Below are 25,201 nucleotides of genomic sequence, written 5' to 3' on the forward strand. Positions count from 1 at the left end.
TTATATTTTTATTTTTTTACAATAAAATTTTTTTTTTTTTTTCTTTTCTATTTTTCTTCTTTTTTTTTAAAAAGTCCTCATACTTAAAAACAATGCGATCCAATATAGCACAGGGTTACTTCCCTTTACATGCGCACTGCTCTACTGCACATCTCGTGTTAGGGTCATGGCGGCAATAGGAATTGTATGCTTGTTAATGTAGGGAGCTTTCCGTGTTATTGGTACACAACTGTTTATTTGGTTACATACTAGTTTGAACAAGCAAAAAAACCACCCATCCACACTATATTTTCAAAAGTCACTGAGGACCAGTTGTTTTATTTGTTTAAGCCTTATAAATGTCAGTGGCTTAGGAAAGGCAGTACCCACTCTGTGTGTTAACCCTGCTGAGTTTGTGTAGAGACTTGTGGCTTGTGTGTTGCAGGTGGGATGGGCACAAACTACAGCCTACCTAGAACTCCTGAAGATTTCCTGAGCATGGAAGACATGGACACACAAGATGGGGGTGGGTAGTAGTTATCTCCCTTGGCAGCTGCTTGCTCAAGCTCCTTCCCAGCGCGTGACACCTTCGTTACACTCTCAGTAACATCGCTGCCACCAGTGTGGGCGCGGCCATTTCAAGAATCTTGAAATTTGCCCTCCAACCCCATATGTAGTAACGTTTATACTTTTGTTTATGTCTTTGGGAATGCCATCATATTTTAATTTGAAAAGGTTTACGACTGACCATGTTTTCCAGATGAATTTACTTTGTTGTTTTGATAATCAGATTGGTTCGAGATTGCAGACTAACGGAAAATCAACCAACTTCTCCCTTACATTCTTACTATATCAATAACACGATAGTTTTAATGAAACAGAAATTCAAATTGACAAACGAAGAAAGTAATTTAGCAGCGATAAGTGTATTCGGCGTCACGACAGTCGTCACTTGTTTGTAAACATAACGGTCATTCGGTTGCGAGTTCAACTCCAAGCATGGTTGTGGCCACCTATTCACAGTGGGGAGTTTTGACTGGTGGCAGCGATAGTATAGAGAGCTCCGGGAACGTACTATCGCTGTGAGGAGCTTGCTGCTTGCTAAAGCGGAGCTCTCTATACTATTGCTGCCACCAGTCAAAACTCCCCACAGTGATAAGTGGTCACAACCATGCTTGGAGTTGAACTCGCAACCGACGGACCATTATGTTTACAAACAAGCGATGACTGTCGTGATGCCGAATGCTCTTACCCTAACTAAATTGTTTTATTTTTGTTTGTCAGTTTGAATTTCTATTTCATTTCAACTATCATGTAATTGGGTAAGAATGGAAGTGGGAATTTTGAGTGATTTTCCATTCGTCTTCAATCTCCAACCAATCCGATCAAACAAACAAAAAGGTAGATTCATCTGGGAAATAGGGTCAGTCGTAAACCTTTTAAAAAATAACTACTTTTTACACTAAGACACAAACTGAAAAAGTTGGAAGAATGATGTCTAAGACCTCCACCCACATTAAGCTGATAAGCGTTATAACTGTAATACTGTTAAAAGTGGTGTTAAACCCAACTCACTCACTCACTCATTATGGCAGTATCATACCTCAAACTCCTGTTTAATAGACAGGAAACGAGTGGTTATGCTATGAGTTCCGCTCATGGGGAGTGATTGCATTAAGAATCCACATGTACTATCAGAGGTAATTTTTGTGAAGATATTAAAATGGTGTATATCCTTCTTAACCAACAGTATCTTTTGCAACTTTCATACTTCTTTAGGCGATATATGGCATATTTGTCATTCCTTGTGATATGACAGAATAATGTAGGGCTTCACAGGCAGTTTATAAGAATTTAACTTGGCTTCTTTGTTTTCAAACTGGCTTTCAATTTTCTGTGTTGAAAATAGTTGCGCATGTTTTAGAAATCTGATTTTTTTTTACTTCCCAATCAACAGTATATCCCATTTTGTTGTTGATGTTTATTGATGCTATAGGGATACTTTAATGTGATGTTGAGGATTCAAGGAATGTTACTTTTATATATAACCAAACTACATTGGATCGTTGGCACACTGTGAGGCAGTCACCCAGGTGACTCACTAGATGGAGGTAAAAGAGCTGGGATGAGCTGGGCATCCTCAGGACATGGAAGGAGTAGGGGAGACAACTCTAGCAGGAAGTTGCCAGCTCTTGTGTTGGCAGGTTTTCTTGTTATGGACATAGATGGGTTGGCTCTGTGCATGGTGTTAAGGGTTATCAAGTGGGGTGTTTTACTACCTAAAGTTTTATAGAAATAAGAAGGCCGATGTAAATGAATCATGTGATTATCTTTCATTTATCATCCAAAACTGGCCCCCACAGGAGATAGCGCTTGGGTGAGATCAAGCGATATCTACATTGTAGATATCGCTGCAATGAAATTGTATCACAGTGCTTTGCAGACCATTGTGACATCATTGGTTACCATGATGTCACAATCAAATGACATCACCAATAGCTCTGCTACTGAAGCTGTTTGCAGTACTTTTTACACTAAGACACTGCTTATTACTGTCCACAAACTGAAAAAGTTGGAAGAATGATGTTGGATGATAAATAAAATCTCACCCTCGTGTCTTTTGATATCAAATATATCAACACTCGTTGATAAAAGTGGAAAACCTCCAAGGCTTATCAGAGTTTGATCAACTCATGTTGATATATTTCATATCAAAAGACACTCTGGTGAGATTCTCTATTTCTTTCCTAAAATGTAAGTATTAATATTTTTTCGTTCAGGGAAATGATTGCAGAGTTGGTGCAGAATTACATCTCAGTCGTGACAGGATTTTGTTTTCATGGTTTAGAATCCCAAGATGTGCCCTAGTTTTGATCCTTGGTTTGTTTGCGGAATACTCATGCTCATGGGTTTTCCGAGAGAGGTATCTATCTATGACCTGCACCGCTTTCTGCACTGTGATATGAACCCAACTCACTCACTCACTCACTCATCACAAACAATCTATTTCAGGCCCTAAACTGTCTGGACAGGGAGATTTTGGCAGTATAGATATGACCCCAATGGGCAGTGTAGATGGCAGTAGTGATGCCACAAACATGGACAGCGACGACTTGGTGCCTAGTTTACAGGTAAACGCGTTATTTCACACGGACGTTAAACTACCATGATTTGTTTGTTTGTTTGTGTGCTGTTTGTGTCACTCGCATGACTATATACATGCTGGAACATGTTTAAAACCAGAGTAAAACACAACTCACTCACTGGAATATTTTTAAGACCAGTGTAAAACACAACTCACTCACTGGAAAATTTTTAAAACCAGTGTAAAACACAACTCACTCACCGGAATATTTTTAAAACCAGTGTAAAACACAACTCACTCATCGGAATATTTTTAAAACCAGTGTAAAACACAACTCACTCACCGGAATATTTTTAAAACCAGTGTAAAACACAACTCACTCACCGGAATATTTTTAGTACCAGTGTAAAACACAACTCACTCACCGGAATATTTTTAAGACCAGTGTAAAACACAACTCACTCACTGGAATATTTTTAAAACCAGTGTAAAACACAACTCACTCACCGGAATATTTTTAAGACCAGTGTAAAACACAACTCACTCACTGGAATATTTTTAAAACCAGTGTAAAACACAACTCACTCACTGGAATATTTTTAAGACCAGTGTAAAACACAACTCACCGGAATATTTTTAAAACCAGTGTAAAACACAACTCACTCACTGGAATATTTTTAAAACCAGTGTAAAACACAACTCACTCACTGGAATATTTTTTAAACCAGTGTAAAACACAACTCACTCACCGGAATATTTTTAAGACCAGTGTAAAACACAACTCACTCACTGGAATATTTTTAAAACCAGTGTAAAACACAACTCACTCACCGGAATATTTTTAAGACCAGTGTAAAACACAACTCACTCACTGGAATATTTTTAAAACCAGTGTAAAACACAACTCACTCACTGGAATATTTTTAAGACCAGTGTAAAACACAACTCACCGGAATATTTTTAAAACCAGTGTAAAACACAACTCACTCACTGGAATATTTTTAAAACCAGTGTAAAACACAACTCACTCACTGGAATATTTTTTAAACCAGTGTAAAACACAACTCACTCACTGGAATATTTTTAAAACCAGTGTAAAACACAACTCACTCACTGGAATATTTTTAAGACCAGTGTAAAACACAACTCACCGGAATATTTTTAAAACCAGTGTAAAACACAACTCAGTCACTGGAATATTTTTAAAACCAGTGTAAAACACAACTCACTCACTGGAATATTTTTAAAACCAGTGTAAAACACAACTCACTCACTGGAATATTTTTAGTACCAGTGTAAAACACAACTCACTCACTGGAATATTTTTAAGACCAGTGTAAAACACAACTCACCGGAATATTTTTAAAACCAGTGTAAAACACAACTCACTCACCGGAATATTGTCAACATCAGTGTAAAACACTCACTCACTCACTCACTCTGATGGCCTTTATTTGTTGTTGCAGGAGGACATCAGCAATGACCTGTTGAAGGATGTTGAAACTGTGCTAAGCTCGAACAAAATGGATAATTTGTTAACATGGTTGTGAAATGTGACCAGAGGGACATGGTGTTGCCATGACAACTGAGCAAGCCAGACAGTTCAAGGTTAATGTCTGGTTTTTGTGGAAATGGAACTTCATCGGAGCAGTGCTGTTTGATTTTCATGGATTCCATAATGTCGGAGAAGTGACATTTATACAAAATGTAGTTTTATAAAATATTAAGACATATGTATTTTCAAAAAATTTAATATCAGGGAAAAGCTCAAAGTACTAGTTTCGTAGTTTATTTTGTATTTTCAATGGAAAAATACAAAAAAATAAAATATTAATTTTGTAACAAGATCAGGAGAAATATCAATATTAATGATTACTATTCCAATCCCAAGATTCTATATTTTCAGGGCAAAGGGAGACAACTGGGGTTGGGTAGCGGGAGGGAATCACTTTCAGCCTTCATGTATTGTCACCGAATATTTATAGTAGAATAGCCATCTGCATAGGAAGCCCATCTAATGATGCCACACTTAGCATGGTGATGTCATCATGATGCCACACTTTTGCATTGTGATGTCATCATGATGCCACACTTTTGCATTGTGATGTCATCATGATGCCACACTTTTGCATCATGATGTCATCATGATGCCACACATTGCATTGTGATGTCATCATGATGTCATTGTTTTGGTTGTGATGTCATCACGATGTCACAGTTTTGGTTGTGATGTCATGTCACATACAGCATTATGATGTCATCATGATGTCATATTGCATTGTGACATCATGATGTCTCAGCGATGGCATTGTGATGTTCTCATTACTTCATTTATTTGAAAGGTTTTAATCATGTACTGGTGTGCAGGCACAATCATGCATGAAGTATTAGTGTTTCTAGGCCTCAATATACGTATTTAAGTACGAGGTATGATTTGCTGTTTTTATTAAGGGCCTGCCCGCCTTTTTGCAAGTGACTTTTTGTGAGATTTTATATTAGGTTCCATTGTTAACAGTGTCGTTTCCATTTACATAATGTTTTTTACCCCCTACCCCCACCCGAGGAGCTTGTGAACTTGGCTTTTCTCCACCCTCCCTCCTGTGTATATCCCTCCCTCCCCCGTAGTGTTATAATTGGACCATCTTTCACTATAGTGGAAGATCATAGCTTAGCAAGCATTGGTAGTTACCTTAAACATGGATGTACATTATCAATGGAAAATTCCAACATTTTACTATGCAATATTTGAGATAATTGGTATTTATTACTAAGACTGGATTGATCAGTGTATTATTGTGTAAAGACAAAAATATGGAGTGCTGTACTGTCTTTTTGCCTTATAAGTATTGAAGAAGTGATTCTGCTGCCGGAGACTGCGAGCTAGCTCAGAGGGGTCGCTTCGGCCCCTGGCGTGTTTAGACCACCTCCTTGTGGTTGGTGGTCAATATGAGAGAACCTTGTTGTTGTTATGTTACGTAGTGTCGAGTTGGTGAGACTACGGCCGTCCTGTAAGCCAGCAATAATTTGCTGATAAAGCACCGCATCTGCTGTATGACCTTGACCTTGTCAGGTCACAAGTGTGACCTTGACCTTGGTAATGGTTGTTATATATTGTCCTAGAAACATGAGGCACATGTGACCTTCACCTTGTCACGACGACGCGGTTGTGACCTTCACCTTGTCACGACGCGGTTGTGACCTTGACATTGTCAAGGCACCAAGAGCATCAACTCCCAAAATGCAGTGCTGCAAAGAAAGCAGCTCAAGTCTTCCCCTCAGTATAAGCGATGAAACTGAAGGCGCCCCAAGTGCTGTACGTAAAGCCTTCATAAATACTGCATGGGGGGCAAGCAAGTTCCTGTCCTCTGTACATTCTTCTAGAAATGTGTCGACGTGGGATTGAAGATGCTAGTGATTGTGAAATTGTGATGTCGTGTTCCTAGTGTACTGAAATTTATTCAAGTGTTTAAGAGTTTTTATTTTCGTACTGTCATGCAATACTGCCGTGTTGCCTTCTGTCTCCAGAGACAAATTATTTTTTTGTGAACATGAATTTTTTATCACAATGTTCGATACCTTCATCATTTGAAACGTTTTAAGCAATGCGTTACATATACATTCCAGATTCGTCATCACCAGTACTCAAACAATTGCTTTGTACTTTCTGACAAAATGCAAACTGTAACGATTCCGTTCTACAAGTGACAGAAAACCAAACATTTATTTTCAAGTTATGCAAATGCTTTTTTGTTACTGTTACCATGGTTACTGTTAAACACCACTTTCTGCATTAGTTCAATATTATTGCTGATGATGCATTGTGGGAAAGTGCCCACTGTAGCCTTTACGTGTATTGATGATATTACCCATATAACTAATATTTACTTCGACTGTTGTTACTCCTTTTTACATATTAGATTGACTTTTAATGTGTTGATCATTGAATATGCAAAAAAATACCCTAGTGCATTATGCCTGTACTGAAATATTGACTTAATACAAATATGCATGCTATCTTCAACAAGTGTCGATGTGGTTTAGCTGCATGGTCGTAACGGGCCGCCCCAGAAGGATGGAAGTGCTGTTGTAATCTGAAATGTTGTCTTCAGTGTCGGAGACAGATGTTCTTGATCTTTGACTGAATGGTTTTTCAAGAGTAGCTCGTCCTGGCCAAAACGTCCACCACTAATTGTGTTGACTTAATAGATCGAACTTTTCTCGACCTCCACTAATTTCGCAAAGTTCATCTGACCTTAAGTTAAACCTGAATAGATAGAAGACGTACCTTGTCTCCCAGAACTAGTTGTTTAGTTTCAACCCAGACGAGCTCGCTATGTGGTTTTGTTAAAAAATAAAATCATCAAAATTAATTTTTAATAAAAAATAAAAAATTTGTTATATCATTTGTTGCCATAGAAACAGTTCCTGCATTTATCGACATAAATGGCATGATTGATCAAAGCATTGAACTTTATCCTTTGATACCCAATGCAGCATTATCTATCTCCCCATGCATATCGTCACCTAGGCAACCATAGAAATTGTTTTCTGACACTGAAGTTACAGCAGAAGGAAACTGTCCAGTACATCACTGACAGGGTAACATACTGCTGCACCCCCTAAACCTGAAATGGGCATCACCTTCTCAAAGAGATGGGCAGGCTCATTGAGGCTGAGAGGGGTGTCAGGGTCTTTTGTTTGCTGTTATTTCTTGAAAGTAAGCGTCCTCCACTAATCGATCATTGTTCATTTTGGCATATTTGTTCTTCCATTGTTTATTTTATTTTTTTTACTATACCTTGAGATACGAATACCTTCCCAGGTTCCAAGTATTTTAAGTCAGTTGAAGTGTAAATAGTTTTGTTAATTGTACATAGATCTCAGTGACTGAAATAAGGAAAAAACATCACAAAATTCATAGCCCAAAAATAATCATGAAAATTTTATCATTGTCTCTAATCAGTTGTAACCCAATATCGGGTGCAAAAAATAAAATGAAATAAAAATATTAAAACTGTACATGTGTAGTGGTTGTTTGTGTTCTATAAAAGAAGTTTAGTGGTTTTTTTGTTTAACGCCGCGCTCAGCAATATCCCAGCTATATGATGGCGGTCTGTATGTAATCGAGTCTGAACCAGGCAATCCAGTGATTAAAATCATGAGCTTCGATCCACGCAATTGGTGTACGATGCGAGCCTGACCAACCGATCCCATTACAGAGAGAATGGGTTGCTGAAGACCTATTCTACCCCAGATCTTCAGGGGTCTCTATAAAGCACTGACCTGATGAGTTTATGACAACAGGGATTTTAACGCCACTTTCAAGATTAGTGTGTGGACACTGCTCTCTTGGCAGACGGCGAGACACTCTTATCACAGAATCGAATCGCCGACCTTTCATTCTACAGATGACACTGTATCCACTACACCAGAGGCAGAATTGGTCGGAAGTCACATGTACATACATAGTCTAGCTCAGTGACTTTTTTTATGACACCACATTGGACCAGACAATCCAGTGATTGATATGACTGATTATTGACAGGCCATCCATCACATTGCTGGAATATTGCAGAATGTGGCGAAGACATGTACTGTATGCCAAGATGGATTTGTACAAAATACCTGTGTTGTTCAGACAAGAACAAAGGCCAGAACAGCAATATCACAGCAATATATAGGATTGCCTGTCCTGACCAATAACCACCGAAAGAAATGACCGATGTCGCTCAGCCAGCCAGAAACCTATGATCTTGTTCACCTATGTGAATCCCAATCTTGCCCTGAATGTGCTCCTACGTTTATCAGAAACCAAACTCACTTTTCAGAGGACACCGATCCTCCCTTCTCACTCAGCATCCGACAATCCCCAATTGGCCGGACAACGATTTTGTTTTAAATCTAATCGTAACACAATTTGCCCTGATGGCAATTACATGTTTATTAAAACATCAACATTTTATGAAAATAACGCATTTATTGCACATTGTGGCTCAACAACCATACATTTAGGGCACTTTGTGGCACAACAACCATACATTTCGGGCACTTTGTCCCCGTAGATGATAACACTGGACATCAGCAACATTTCCTATACCAGTGATCATAATTTGGTACAGATTTCGGCCACCATCATTACAGCCCTCCTAGGAACACCGCAACAGTCCTGTTTACATCATGAGAGAAACCGTTCATGTTCAACAGTTCATAAGGATGAGGCTTTGGTTGACGTAACCACCAAAAGGACGGCTAGGCCGCACAGTAAGCCAAAAACCTAACATCATGGGTTCAATTCCCTTCAAATAATGGTATGACTCTTGGTTTGTCTGTACCACACTTGCATCACTTCTGTCTTAAACTGACCTGCAGTGACAAGGACAGAAATATTTTACTGACATGAAAGAGGCAAGGCATTAAACAAAACGTGGATTGAAGGCAATCATCAAAGCCAATCTTGAATCCAGACCTGGTAGAATTATAACTGTGCTTTAAAATTTAGAAATTGCCAGCCTCCATTAAAGGTCGTTATGTGTAGACCCGTCAAGAAAATGACTGAATAGATTTGTCTGAGCATCTACTTCAAAGATCTCCTCATGAAGCAAATGTTTGCCACAAAGCTCTGTGGAGTTGCCTCCCCTGAATACGATTCTTTCCAAAGGGGTTGCCTCTCCTGAACTTGATTCTCTCCAAAGGGATTGCCTCCCCTGCCTCTTAAGTCTCTACATCTCCCAGCTTGGAAAATGTGAGATGTCATCACATATTTTCTGCCTCCATCTTATGTCCATAGCTCTGAGTGTCAAATGGCAGCCGTGATCATTGGATCATTTCATCCGCCCATGCGCCTGTCAAACTGTCAGCAGCAGCCGCAACTTGGTTGGTCTTCATCTCTGGCAAGCATATCCAGGCAGCATATGGCACCAAGTACTGGATGGGAACTCGATTTCAAGCTGTCCATTTTAGACATCTGCAAGAAAGAGAGGCAGAACTATAAGCATGATAAGCTTTACACACAGGAATAGGCCCTGTATGCACAGGAATGTGACCTGTACACACACAGGAATATGACCTGTACACACACAGGAATGTGACCTGTACACACACAGGAATGTGACCTGTACACAAACAGGAATATGACCTGTACACACACAGGAATGTGACCTGTACACAAACAGGAATATGACCTGCACACACACAGGAATGTGCCCTGTACAAAAGCATAATCAGCCTCACATGAAGGAATATAGCCTGAAGAAACCTATACTGTTTCCATTGTATGACAAAACAATTGATTTTACTTTGACAGCGGTCGGCCAAGTTCTACCTTTATCACTGCTGCCTGTAAATAATCAATTCCAGACTAGATAAACTAGTGGTTGATATAATGAGCTTCTATCGCAATAAGCCGCCTAATCTAACTTAATCACCTATTACGACAAACGTCTGTTACCATCAGGGTTTCCCCTTGTCTATTTTTATTGCAAGGAAATAACATTTTGCTTTGCTTCGAGGTTAATTATCCATTTGTAGTGACTTTGTCTTGAAACATTAAAAAAAGGAGAAAATTGTGACTGAAGTTAGTTTGAATGATGTATATATCTAAATAAGTTACTTCAGAGATGACGTCTTTGCACTGAATACGATGTTGAAAGAATGAAAACCAGGTAACTTTCATACATTTTGGGGGGGTTGAAAGTTGAGACTGGCAAAGATTAGAGGGGGGACTGGTAATTGTTAGAGCTGCCAGTCCACTAGTTTCAAAAGCCACTGTCGAACCACTTTCACCAGTTCTTCAAACATCCAAGAACACAGTTAAATCCGTTTGCCGAACTTACCTGGTGTCATGGTGTGTACCCAGACATCGCACGGTGCAGTAACGAGCTCCACACTGAACACAGGTGTAACTGGAGGGGAACGTGCTGCGTCAAGGAAAATAGGGGAAAACTTGGTAACAGATGTGCACTGATGCAAATATTTGGTTTCCTTGGTCGTCGTTTCTTTGAAGAACATAGGTTCCGTGACATCACTATATAAAGGAGTAATCAGTTGTGTTCAAGTTAAACAAGAATATAACTTTTTTATCATTTGCATGTTTTTGACTAAAAACAAAACGAAATACAAAAATAAAGTTCAATATACAGTCAAGTCTTGTTAATCCAACACTCGTTAATCTGTCAATCAGCTTTATCCGACACTAAGGATGGGAACCGATTAAATCAATGCTATTTAGACCCGTTAGTCCGACAGTCTCGCACTCCGACTCCAACACACCTAATTTGCAACGAAATGCTGAAATCAGTCATTAATCAGTCTCATTTATCCAGGGGGCACGAGTGGCCCAGTCGTCTAAGGCGCCGCGATTCGCTGTGCAGAGTTGCGTCCCTTGGGCACGCCAGAAACCTATGATTGTGGGTTCGAATCCCGGTTCACCCCGATTATGTTTCTAGGTTTGTCAGCACCATACCCGTGCTCGTGGGTTTCACCGAAGTGATAAACGTCTGAGACCTGCATCACTTCGGGCTTTCCTCCCACATTAAGCTGACACGCCGTGATATAACTGTAATACTGTTAAAAGCGATGTTAAACCCAACTCACTCACTCACTCATTAATCCGACACAGTGATCAGCGGTCATCTGCCCGCCAGTACACAGCCCGTGTTTTAATGCAAGGCAAGTCGGCTGGTAGATGCATTTTACAACGGCTGTAGACATAAACTTGCTTAACAATAAACAATTAATGCTTTAAACAAAGAAAACAGGATGAATCACATGCTTAGATTACCTCAATCTCATTAAAATCAGATACAAGTTCTCGCTATTGCTGAGGACATCCCATTACAGGTCACGCCAGAACAACATTTCGGAAAATATTGTGTAGTTGTCCGATTTTCCATCATGAATGTTGATACTACTTAATTTTCTTTATCCGACATACTCGTCAATCCAACATAATCATATGCAACCAACCATGTTGGATTAACGGGACTTGTCTGTACACCACTCAAAAGAAGTTTAAGAACACACGATTTTTTCACACGACTATAGCTAGTGAGTGAGTGAGTGAGTATGGTTTTACGCCGCTTTTAGCAATATTCAAGCAATATAACGGCGGGGGACACCAGAAATGGGCTTCACACATTGTACCCATGTCGGGAATCGAACCCGGGTTTTCGGCGTGACGAGCAAACGCTTTAACCACTAGGCTACCCGACCGCCCCCATGACCATAGCTAATCTGTCATGGCATATTTTTCTCATGACGTATATTTCTATTTTAATCAGTATTTTAGTTCTGAACTGCAGTGACTTCATCAAATTTATTATGACACAAACAAATTTGACGTCACAGTCGCAGATAAAGCATCAAATTTCAATCTCTGAGTCAATTTCCACGAAAATTGTAGGAACCGCAATTCCGAATTTTGTGACCTAAATTTCTTAATATAATAGTTTGAAAATTACTAACCAAAACTCAGAGAAGTATATTCCAATTAATCTTACTTTCAGTCGTGATGCAGCTATCAAAACAACTGTTTCAATCGAAGGTTGTTATTGTAATTTGAAACCTCTGAGTGACCAATCAGAATCGAGAAATTACTAAATCCATGGTAGAATTGTGGTAACGTTGATTTCAGTTACATCACTGTGGGAAGACAAGTATTTTTGTTGGCTTGTTGTTTGTTGTTTATCGCCGTACTCAGCAATATTTCCAGCTCTATGACGGTGGTCTGTTAATAATCGAGTCTGGACTAGACAATCCAGTGATTGACATCATGAGCATCGATCCACGCAATTGGGATACAACTTATGCATCAACCAAGTCACTGAGCCTGACCACCCGATCCCGTTAGTCGCCTCTTACGACAAGCATAGTCGTCTTTTACGGCAAGCATGGGTTGCTGAAGACTACTCTACCCCGGGTCTTCACAGGCTGGGAAGACAAGTGACACAGGCGTGTAGCACTTTGGGGAAACTCACCAGCATAGATGTGGTTCTGACATTCAACCAACCTCACTACCGTAAAACCAAGGTCTGAGGACATCCCATAACAGGTCAGGTCAGTACGACCTATCCTCTGACTTATTAGTGCGTCGCTTACCAGATCAGGAAAGTGACAGCCGGAATGTGTTTTCTAATCATGCAACCTCGAAAAATGTAACACATGGATTCAGCACGACAGTTATTGGCTTAATCAATCAAAATCATTGTCTATCGATCGCTTACTTCCATTGGATAAACATTTGAACTGAAAACACTTTGCATTGCCCGTAGGAAGTACAGCTGGAATATTGTTGAGTGTGGCGTTAAGCAACAAACTCACTCTCATAATCTGAAAGAATCTAGGATTACAAACAACCCTGGCAGTTAATCGGATACAACTTTCAGCGTCCCATATGATTGGCCCCCCATGCCCCGATAATGGTTTACTGTAAAAGTTAAAGTGAAATATCTGTAACAAGATGTTAACAGTTGCCAGAGAAGTGAGTTGAGGTGTTAAAGGATATCCACACACAGCACAGAAGTGTCTTGGCGGCATCTTGGAGGCGGGCACACCAGCGCTGAAGTACGAGGCTTCATCCTTGTTCAGCATTTGCTGAAACATGACACACAAACATGGAGGTCAATCAGCCATTATCGACACTTCATCACTTAAATTCAGATCCAGAACATTTAACAAATATCAGAAAATAACACCCTGTTCTTATATTTCCACTAGGGCTGGGACAAGTCCAAATTTACTACCCGGGTAACCCCCCCACCCCATTATTCGACCCTACCTGGGTACACCAGGGTATCCCCCGCCATGGGGCACGTTAGAATTTTGTTTGTTCATACAGTAGAGAATTGACAGTTGATGAAGTAGTCCTCTGAAGCTTTAACAAGAGTTTGCCACTAACGTGGCTATATCCCCCGCCCCTGTTGCAGAATTTATGACATAATTAAATCTAAACAAACCCTAACCTTTTTTAACCGAGGTGGAACTTGTTTTGGAAATTGTAAAAAAATAAAAATTTCTAAAATTTCTTAATAGCAAAAGGCACCAGTTCAGCATGTACCTGACAGACCTGCAAAGTTTGATGAAAACATATTGAATGGTTTATGAGTTATGCTCCGGAAATGAACCCTACCCTCACAGAACCTAAGCCCATCTTGTTGCCATGGAAACGTAAAAAAAAAAAAAAATTCTAAATAGCAAAAGGCACCAGTTCAGCATGTACTTGACAGATCTGCAAAGTTTGATGAAAAAATATTGAACGGTGTCTGAGTTATGCTTCGGAAACAAAACCGGACGGACTTACGGAGCCCATTTCTATATCCCCCGCCAACTTTGTTGGGCGGGGAATAAAAAGAGATAGGCACTAAAAAGAGATAGGCACTTATCTAAGTATCTCTTAGATAAGGTAACTTCAGTAGTTTCAGAGAAAACACTGCACACACTATGCACTAAGTAAAATAACATGGATCAAAGGCAGTAACTGTAAAAAAAATTGCATGGGACCTATTTTCGAACTCAGTCTTGACAAGTATCTCTTAGATAAGCATGCAAACTTTCATTCAGTCAATTGTTTCTGAGAAAACTTGTCCCCATTGCACGCAGTATGCACTAAATTGAAAAGCACGGAGCAAGGGACATAACTCTCTGAAGACATAAGTGACGGGACCAATTTTCGAACTCAGTCTTGACAAGTATCTCTTTCACTCACAACTTTAGTAGCTCAGTAGGGAAAAGCACAGAGCAAGGGACATAACTCTGTAAAAAAATGAATTTATGACACCAATTTTCAAACTCATTTGGAATCATGACCAGTAACATCAGTGTGTAAAATTTCATTTCTCTGAAAAACAGTTTTTGAGAAAATTTGTCCCCTTCGAGAAGCGGACTGACAGACAGATGGACGGTCAGACGATCTCCATTCTTATATGTGGCGCGGAATAATAATGTTGTTAATAAAAAAATCCACGGTGAATCACTTGTCACTACCATGATTTTTCTTTCTGATAAGAGAGACCTCAATTACTGTCAAACATAAAAAACATTTATTATTTTTATGCACACTCAATCAATGAGTCTTGTATTTGGCACAACATGTATGTGAACGGAACACCGCACTCAGCAGTATTCCAGCAATTTGTAAATAATCGAGTTTGGACCAGACAATCCAGTTATTGATATCATGAGCATCGTTCCACGCAATAGGGATACTATGATGTGCATCAACCAAGTCAGCCAGCCTGAATCACCTGATCTCGTTAGTTGCCTCTTAGGCCAAGCATTCGTTGCCGAAAACCAATTCTAACCCGGATCTTCATGGGTGAGAAATATTTAAAAATGTGTTTGTTGGCTTACACTGCAGTCAGCAATATTCCAGCTTGGGGTCTGTAAATAACCAAATCTTTAACACAGACCAGTGATTGATGTAATGAGCAACACACCCCTGCAGTCAGGTCATGTTGACACACTATCAAACAAGCCACCAAGCCTGACAACCTGATCTGTTTCTCTTGCGACAAATACTAAGATGGAATTTCAACAGAGATATATACTCTGATATCATCGACACTTAGGTACACACGATACTTGAATCGTCAGTTTGGGAGATTGCGATATGCTATAAATAGAACAGGAACTAATAGAGTTGCCTCCCATAGGGCCAGAAGTAGCACAGCGCCACCTGTAAGCATGGCAGAACACAGGGACGTGGTAGCTGAGACTCACCAACTAACTGTTACATTTAATAACCATCCCTTCATTTAAACCTGTTTTGTTCTTTTGGTTTTCTTTGTTAAAGTTTTCAATACATAAATGTAAGAAAGAATAACACTTGGGTCAGAGCTACAGATAATCCATGTATTTCCATAAAATACCCGAAAAAACTATTCAAAACCCAATTACAATCAATTAACTTGTGTACAGAAAAGCATGCATTAAATGAAAAACTCAATTGTTCGAAAACAGCACGAGTAAATACCCAATGAAGCTTTTTCAGCATGCGTTCAACAAAATTTCCGAAACACAATTACGAGCTAATTTACTTTCTGAGTCAAACCTATAATTAGAACCGTTATATACATCTAAAACATTATTTCATTTTTTTAAATCTCAAAATGCTTACTCATTTTGGGAAAAACTGGGAGTGAAAAAAGTTTGGTTACCCAATGAAAAATGTAACACTGTATTTGACGAAATAAGCGCCCAGGGCGCTCTCAAAATTAGAAATAGGGGGCTCTTATTAGAATATTATTTTGGTGAAAAAAACAGAGTTGAAAGATAAATTTCGTGGTTTATGCTGACAGCCTGAAATGTTTACGTACGACAGATATATTTTTCCAAAATTGAATTGCCAATTGAATACGCAAATAGGGGAAGGATGCGGTGCGTATTATATGCGAATAGGGGTCGGAAGGAGTGCTAACTGGGATTGTTCAATAGCCAATATATTAGCAAATCTCGAATGGGCGCTTATTAGAGCGGGGCGCTTATTACGTCAAGTACGGTAACCCAATTAAAATAGAAATCTTCGAGTAAAAACTCTATGCTCAAAAAGTTATGTGGTGCTCTGCTGGGTGTACCAGTGAACGCTGTAATAACTAGACCAGTATCACCCAGCTATCTATGGAGAATCTGATGATCTCATCCAATACTATACCTCTTCTTCCAGTAGAGCAGCAAAGTTTTTTCGGTATCGTTGTTTGAAATCACCACCTTTGGATTTTCTCTTCCTCTTGGTAGCTGACAAAGACAACAATCAAGTAGTATTGTTTATCATGTTTCTGTAATCTTCACATATTTATGAAGTCTTTCTCGTCCATAACAAATGAAGATACAACACTGAGTTTCAGTTTGATAGTCATTTCTTGATAAATGTATTATCATTTGTACTGTAATATTAAAATTGATGTTCTCACAAAACAACGAATGCATGTGCTATTTAAGTCTTTCTTCATCTGAGTTTATACTTCTTTGAAAACAAAAAGGGATAAAATGTGCAAAATTAGAACAGTCCGAAATTGAATTCTTACAGAGTTACCCTGACTGCTCGCACACAGATACTGTTTTTTCTTGAGTAAAGTGTGCGCCCAAGTATAATGCGTGACCCCCTTAGCGGATTCAGTATTTGAGAAAAAAAAATAGCGAATATTATGCCCAGAAAACAATTACACCGTACCCCTTCACTGAATTGCGATAAACGAACGGGTGATAAGAAACTTGGTCAGCACAAATTTGAAATTTCAGATAATAAAATCACCAGACTGTTGATTTACCGTTTAAATTGTATTTTTGTTCTGCTAGGCTCCCGCGCACGTGATTGTGAGAACTACATGTTGACATAGAATCGTCAAACTACGACAAACATGACTTTTAACGAGTCAAAGTATCTACACAAACAATATTAAGTTAAGCATACATGGCAACAGATATTCATATTTTTAATCAGTCAAACAAGCCATCAATCGAAGCGGGGATTGAGAAATCAGCAAAACACTGACCTATCAAGTCCTGCAAAAAATACCATAAACACAAAATAATTTCAATGTCCTTTTATTACTAACCATTAGCATCCATTGCTTCCTCAAACTTTGGCGCCTTCTTGCTCATCTTCAAATCAGCATGAGGATCTTCAGAAAAGTTATCTTGTTCAAGTGCCTCGAGTGCCTTCCTCTGTCTACGGCGCCGGGCTGCCTCGTCCAGCACTCTCCTTTGCTGAACATCCTTGATACGACCTGCAACATGTACACAGCTAAGGATGTATTATCTGTTGATGCGAGTAGGAACTGAGAATGCGAATGAAAGAGCAGATTATTACCGTATTCGACGTAATAAGCGCCCACGGCGATATTTGCTAATATATTGGCTGGTGAACAATCCCAATTTGCACCCCTTCGTATTGATCAATGTGCACAAGACTTATTTATTCATGTATAATACACACTCGTGTGTTATATGCACCCTTAATTATGGGCAATTAAATTCTGGAAAAATATGTTTGTCGTGTATAAAACGCATAGACATTTTTTTTATATCATTCAGGCTGTCAGCATAATCAACGAAATTTACGATCTTTCAACTCTGTTTTTTTTTCACCAACATTATATTCTAATAAGAGCCCCCTATTCCTAATTTTAAGAGCGCCCTGGGCGCTTATTACTTCGAATACAGTAGTCGGTGGTAAGGATGTGTAAGGGGATATTTTTTTACTCATTTACATTACAGCCATATCTGTAAGCATGACCTCATCAGCTAGACTGTCATCCACTTAGCTTACAAGACCAAAGGAAATTCAACTAGACCTGGACCAGTTGAAGACTGCAAGAACTCCAATGTCCAACAATATATTTCACTGGTAACAGTTGCTGTGAATAGTAGCTATGTACTAGGCCTGTTATGATACACTTTGTATTCGGTAAATCAAACCTTATCCATTCATGAATTGAATTTGTTATTCACTAGAATCGAATATTTATGAATATGCAGCACATGCATTTACATAAAACAAATACCCATGAGAACATATATTTTATGCATAGATTTCTTTATAAGACAACACTCTTCTACTATTTAATTTGACAGTATTGTGGTCACTGGTCATTGTTGCATTTGAGCATATACTAGTACCTGGATAAATGCAGTAGATAAATGAATAATATATTTAATAATATAGTAAAAATTAACAAACCATGTCAAATAATTCATGTTGTTGTTGCCTCACTGAACATGCTGAATATGACAAATGATACATCAACTGCTGACTTGTTATTGTATTCATGAATTATTATTCGTATTCGTTACCCTATATTCATGATACAAATCGTATTCGCCTCATAGTGTACTTGTTGCAGCCCTACTATGTACTGTTCAACTTTACTAGCCGACATGGTCGCTTATAAATATCACAATTCATGACTTCATAGTGTTGTCAGCGTCTGATTCTGATGTTCCACCAGCCTTCAAAAGGTCTGTCACGGTTCATATTATTTAATATCATGGACATTTTAATATCCTCATTTTCCCAAATCATTCATCCCTAAGGACACCAATTATCTCGATGGAAAAAGACTTTGGCAGGAGTAATGAACAAAGGGATCAAGTTCCCTGCCTCGGCCAGAGTATGTATAAAGTATATTTACTAACAATAAACATTGTCCGAGGAAGCAAATTTGACCCCATTGTGTTTTACATGTTTAAAGTCTCACAAGTAAGGTTTGTCTTTTATTAACAATGTTTGGTTTGGTTTGGGAACATGTTATTGCAAAAGATTCCCTGATATTGTGTAACCTGAGTTATAACAGAGCTTGTTAAGGTGGTGCAAAATCAGAATTTAGTCAAATGAAGGCGTGATTCCTAGCTATATGTCATAGAAGTCTATAGCGACCAGTGCATGTTGGATAGTAAAAGGAAGTAATGCACAGCTACGATTTCACAGCTTTGGTAAAGCTCTGACACCGAGAAGATCCTGACAGGTAGGCAGCAGACAATATTACAAATGAGTTTGGGGCACATTTGTTCTTCAAAACATTATGACTTGGGCCACATTATGTTTGGCACGTTGAACAATTTGTTTTTGCAAACGATCGTTCACTTTTCATACTTTTGGCAGAACAAAAAAGCATATGGTTTATCTTTCTACTCTTTACTTTTTTCGCGGAAGTCAAATCAGTAAACTTATATTTGAACCCTGATAATTGAACTTGTTTTGTTTTGTGGTGTTTTTTGTTTGTTTAACGCCGCTCTCAGCAATGTTCCACTTCCAGCTAGGCTATATGACGGCGGTCTATAAACAATGGAGTCTGGACCAGACAATCCAGTGATTGACATGATCCTCGTTCTACGAATTCGGATACGATGACATGCATCAACCAAGTCAGTGAACCTGTCGGGAACTACTCGTTTTTTTGTATTTTGGAAAAAGTATGTAAATATCAGAAATACATAGTAATGCATTTTATACACATAATGTACCTAAATGTTATTGTTGTATTCTCGGTCCCAATAGCGTAACCGACCGGGCTCCGACTCACAGACTCAACATGAAGCGCAGCGTGTTTAGCATAGTAACCAGCCGTTCTATGGATACTGTTCTCCTAACAACACATGACAGTAAAAGAACAACAGAGACTTGTTTCATATCAATATTGTATTCACAGAGACTGGTTTCTGTATTTTTATATTTTATTTTTTCAATTTCTACCTTTTTTCAGATGTGACACGCTTCACTGTTACAGCAGTTTGGCCACTGCAGGTCCTGTGCTGCCATTTCTGACAAAAGTCACACTGAAGACACTGTCGTCTCCAACAGCAAGGCTCAGAGCAGTACAAGCAGTTATCTGACATTTTCAGAGATTGAATGATTTGCAGGTACTTACTTACTTACTTACTTACTTTGGAGATTTAACGTGCGCTTTCCGACTGATGCGTATTTCGCACACGGGCCCGGCCAGGCCATTTAATGTGTTTCCGAAAGGGGCGAAAGTGGTGTGTGCAACCCAAGAGGGGGCTTTAGGGGTTGCTTATATAGAATTTGGGAATTTTTAGATTTGGAATAGATGCGGATGGGGTTGGGGAGGAGAACTAAGGGAGCTGGGTATGGTGGATGTTTGTTTGTTTATGTGATTTTGATTTGGTAGGTTATTGTGTTTTTAGATGCGTTTTATTAGTTCCGTTTTGATTAAGAATACGCCTAAGGCCTTGTAGTTTTCTAGTTTATTTTGTGGGTTTAGTATTGCTTCTAGAGTGAGAGCCTTGTTTAGATTGAGGGTTGTTTGTTATGCGGTTCGATGTGTTAGGTAGTGTGTGCAGTGGATGAGTGCGTGTTCTGGGGTTTCTAGTTGTTTGCAGTGTGGGCAGTTACCTGTAGTGTGTTTTTTTATTTTTTTTAATGTGGTTATTTAGGTTGGTGTGTCCTGTTTGGAGTTTAGTGATTACTCTGTCGATTTTGTTTGATGGGTGGAGAATTTTTGGTTTGGTTAGTGGTTTGCTGAGCACTTTTTGGATTTGGCTATTTGAGTTTAGATATAGGTTATGCCATTTTTTTGTGATTTTTTGCTTGTTTACACTTTTAAATTCTGATTTTGAGATTGGTAAGTTTAAGCTTATTTCTGGGATTTGCAGGTGTTGTCTATGGTTTTTTATATTGCTTTGGGAACATTTCTAGATTGAGAGAATGACGTCATGGCGTTGTTTTGATACAATTGGTGTCACTCTCGGTGACATCACATCACATCACTGATTGATTAGTTTGGGCGATAAAAAATAAATACCAATCTATTAACGTTGTTGTTTCAAGTTGAGCGGATTACCTGAGAAAACTCAACAGAGTTCATCAAGGGATTACTGTACTATGATAACAAATAGTTGTCACTTTACCATTATATCTGCGTTGACCAATCAAAGGCGAGAATTCTTCGAAACTCCGGGAAAAAATACAAATGCCAGTTTAGTGAACATGTGGAGGTGCAACTGCAGGGTACGTTGTGTTATCTTCAGGATATGATTTATGGATTTATTATTTGATGGATATAACGAACCCATGAGGTATGTAAAGACTTAAGTGATCTTTTAATGTATGTTTTTAGGATGTAAATATGACAGAAGACAATTCTATGGATGATACGTTTGTTTGTTTTTATTATTTCCATACTTGTGTATGAATATATACTCGGACCCCGTGGTACCGCGGCATTCATCGTATCGCGGCATTTGTGATTTCCGGTAGTTCACGCGGGACACGCCTCTTAGCGGCTGTCTATTAATGCAAATCAGTAACCAGGAAGTGCTCATTTCGTAAACAATTTCAATTTCATCGGAATTTTCCGTCTACTGTAAGTAAGAAGTTATTAATGCGATGATACTTACTTCTGGCATCTTTTTTAATATTGCCTTACCCCTATCTATCAATGGACAACGATATAACCCGCAGTTTCTCAAGTAAACTTTGTCTATTGACCTGAACTAGATCATCTGCATATTCATGGCGACTAATAAGGTAACGGAAGTTACGGAGTCCGCACATTTTTTCCCGCTCTGTGCCCAGAATCTATTGGGAGATCATAAGGGCCATAATGCAAAACTTAGAAATAGGTTCTTCACTAGTAGCCAAAAGATAAATACATACTTTGTGCATACTAGGAGTGCTTTTAATATATTTATTGTTGACTTTTAAAAAAATTCCATTTTGTGACAAATTATTGTCATCAAATTTTTTTTTAAAACAATCTTAGACTATGATTTCTGATATTTTGTTGTTGATTTTTTAAATATTCTTCTCTTACTTTTCGGTAAATATGCATTGAATACCTATTACTGATAACACATTTAGAATTTTACTTGTGCTGTCTTTGCTTTTGTCTGGACAAATCACCGATGTCTGGCATGATCATACTAAGTGGTTGGTAGAATTCTGTCCTCTTTTTGTCCAATTTGGACCTCCATACACAACTTTTCTCTGTACCGCGATACGATGGAGTTATCTCCCTTGTCAAACTGAGCGCGAGGCCCGGCTTTTACTCGGAGCTACTAATATAAATAATGAACTTTTATCAGTAAAATATGCATTGTTAGATCAAATAAATGACATCTGATATAGAGAACACGAATACTCATAAAGGTTAGTGAGTGCATTTTGTTCCGTTTAGCGTACATGACAAGTACCGCGATACCCCGAGGTTGCAGGCTACTAGTCATTGTGATCATTAGGCCTAACCAATGTTATATTTGCCAAACGCATACCAAAATATTATGTATATTTTTTAGGCGAGTCGGGTCAGATTTTTTTAGGCGAGTCGGGTGCAACTCCATCCAGCGATTGACATGATCCCTCGTTCTACGTAATTCGGATACGATGACATGCATCGACCAAGTCAGTGAACCTGACCAATGACCACCTGATCCGGTTAGTCGCCTCTTACGACAAACATGGGTAACTGAAGACCAATTCAGAACTTGAGTTGCATTCGATTGTCTGTCTGGGGTGTTCTGCTTTGTCGTGATATTATATACAGTTTACCCATGAAGTAAGATACTGCTAATATATAAATATACGAGTTCATCTAATGTTATCAAACCTGATTCACGCTTTTCTCCCGCCATCTTGCTAACGATCTTATTTCCGGTCACTGTTTACGACATATCGCCACAGTAAACGGGATATATTTCAGTCAGATATAGTGTTTAGAATGATTCATATTTATATTCTATGTGATAACTAATCAACAAGCCATTACAATAAGTTACAAACTAAAGTTAAAAATAATTCGTGTTGTCGTTCTGTGATAACCATGAATAACCGACTCCACCGCACAGCATTTACCTCCCCTTCATGAGCATCCCGTGAACAAGTTTAAACAAACCTATTTCTGAGTGAGTGAGTGAGTATGGTTTTACGCCGCTTTTAGCAATATCACGGCGGGGTACACCAGAAATGGGCTTCACACATTGTACCCATGTCGGCAATCGAACCGGGGTCTTCGGAGACCTTGTTCTGAAAGTGGTTTGGGTTTGAGAACTAAATTTTGCTCTACACCCATGTATAGTGTAATATAAGATCGATACGCGAGAAATCGCGCGATTTATAAAAGAAATAAAGTTTGCTCTTCCCTCGTGAAGATGAATAACGGTATCAAAGGCCGCACGGCCAATAATACAATACATGAAATAAACAACTGTTAAACTATCTCAATACAATATTTACGATACATTATACAGACAGATTTCTTTTCCAATATATAGCAATATTTTTAATTAGCTTCACATTTTCTGTTGCTATACTTGTTGATTAAATTTCGCTCGTGATGGATACACTTGTAATGGTAGCTTGGATGTAGAGCTTTCTGTTTTAAAATATAAAATAAAATTGACAAACTGAAAGGAAGTGGCATTCATCTTCAATTATATTATACTTACATTTCTTGCACTTCGGTAAATCGACCCGTGAAGATCCGGGGTAGAATAGGTCTTCAGCAACCCATGCTTGCCGTAAAAGGCGACTATGCTTGTCGTAAGAGGCGACTTATGGGATCGTGTGGTCAGGCTTGCTGACTTGGTTGATGCATATCATGATTGTCATCGATCCAAATTACCTCTTACGAAATTGCATGCCAATTGTGAATCTCTATGCCTTTACATCTTTGCTTAAAACATTGTATAAAATTCGATATGCTGCCACACTCCTGTGAGATCCAAACATACGTAAATCCGGTATCTAACAGCAACAAACGAACATGCGTTACCCAGGTGTTGCTGCCGTTTTCATCCTGTGATTTCAACACGCCATAGGGGGGCACGGGTGGCCCAGTCGTCTAAGGCGCCGCGATTCGCTGTGCAGAGTTGCGTCCCTTGGGCACGCCAGAAACCTATGATTGTGGGTTCGAATCCCTGTTTGCCCCGATAATGTTTCTAGGTTTGTCAGCACCATACTTCTAGGTCTGTCAGCACCATACCCGTGCTCGTGGGTTTCACCGAAGTGGTAAACGTCTGAGACCTGCATCACTTCGGGCTTTCCTGCCACATAAAGCTGACACGCCGTGGTATAACTGGAATACTTTTAAAAGTATTTAAATTGCGAGTTGCGGGTCATGTTGTCAATCACTGGATTGTCTGGTCCAGACTCGATTATTTACAGACTGCCGCAATATAGTTGGAATATTGCCCAGTGCGGCGTTAAACAACAAACAAATGATACTAATGGAACACATGATGTACGGAGTTTCTTTGACCTTGTTCTGGTAATACCTTCCTATTAGACTCGTGTCCACTGTTGCCCTGTCTGTAACGTCATCAACTGTCCACAGTTGCAGTCAATGTGCGTTACCACCCACACCCAAAATCTGCTTATGCATTTCTTTTTTCTCAGAGTATATTCAAATATATTGTAGGGGAAGATCTAGTTTTATTATCATGGTAATGTCTGTCTACAATAGATGGAGAGAAATGATTGTTTGGATGAAAATTATCATCTGGAACCACTTCATGTATCAGTGTGATAAAAACTAGCCACAAGACTATGACAAGAGGGATGAATTCAGCTTCCTCTTCATCTCAAGCCAATATTCCAGCAGCGCCTGCCTTTGGTGTCTACAATCCAGTGTTTCATATTGTGATAAACGATCCACACCCTTAAGGTACAATGACCCACTCAACCAAGGC

At 39.0% G+C, this 25,201-nt stretch overlaps 2 protein-coding genes across 4 annotated transcripts in view; one reads left to right on the top strand and one right to left on the bottom strand.

Annotated features, from left to right (window-relative positions):
- LOC124144040 (transcriptional coactivator YAP1-like) overlaps positions 1–8,081 on the top strand; it is a 50,160-nt gene extending 42,079 nt beyond the window's left edge. For all 3 annotated transcript variants that reach the window (XM_046513257.2, XM_046513258.2, XM_046513259.2), the window contains exons 5-7: positions 425–505; positions 2,992–3,110; positions 4,531–8,081. In XM_046513257.2, the coding sequence (XP_046369213.1) occupies positions 425–505; positions 2,992–3,110; positions 4,531–4,614 (284 nt within the window). In that variant the 3' untranslated portion in view covers positions 4,615–8,081. The remainder of the gene's footprint in view (positions 1–424; positions 506–2,991; positions 3,111–4,530) is intronic.
- A 945-nt stretch (positions 8,082–9,026) lies between these two features.
- On the bottom strand, positions 9,027–23,194 carry LOC124144043 (zinc finger HIT domain-containing protein 1-like). Its single transcript, XM_048384946.1, has 6 exons — positions 23,122–23,194; positions 17,614–17,784; positions 16,710–16,792; positions 13,566–13,654; positions 10,897–10,977; positions 9,027–10,028 (listed from the first exon to the last, which is right to left on the bottom strand). The coding sequence occupies exons 1-6, from the start codon at positions 23,144–23,146 to the stop codon at positions 10,007–10,009; spliced, it is 471 nt and encodes a 156-aa protein (XP_048240903.1). The 5' UTR covers positions 23,147–23,194; the 3' UTR covers positions 9,027–10,006.
- Between the last annotated feature and the right edge of the window lie 2,007 nt (positions 23,195–25,201).

The sequence above is a fragment of the Haliotis rufescens genome, unplaced genomic scaffold (assembly GCF_023055435.1).
Source record: "Haliotis rufescens isolate VD_foot unplaced genomic scaffold, xgHalRufe1.0.p SCAF_52, whole genome shotgun sequence".
Classification (NCBI taxonomy): Eukaryota; Metazoa; Mollusca; class Gastropoda; order Lepetellida; family Haliotidae; genus Haliotis; species Haliotis rufescens.

Excerpts from the sequence above, each read along its gene's own strand:
- LOC124144043 (XM_048384946.1), bottom strand. The coding sequence starts at position 23,146 with ATGGCGGGAGAAAAGCGTGAATCAG. Across the intron at positions 16,793-17,613 it reads GGAAGCAATGGATGCTAATG|CTACCAAGAGGAAGAGAAAA; the intron begins GTTAGTAATAAA and ends TGTCTTTGTCAG. Across the intron at positions 10,029-10,896 it reads GGTACACACCATGACACCAG|ATGTCTAAAATGGACAGCTT; the intron begins GTAAGTTCGGCA and ends TCTTTCTTGCAG.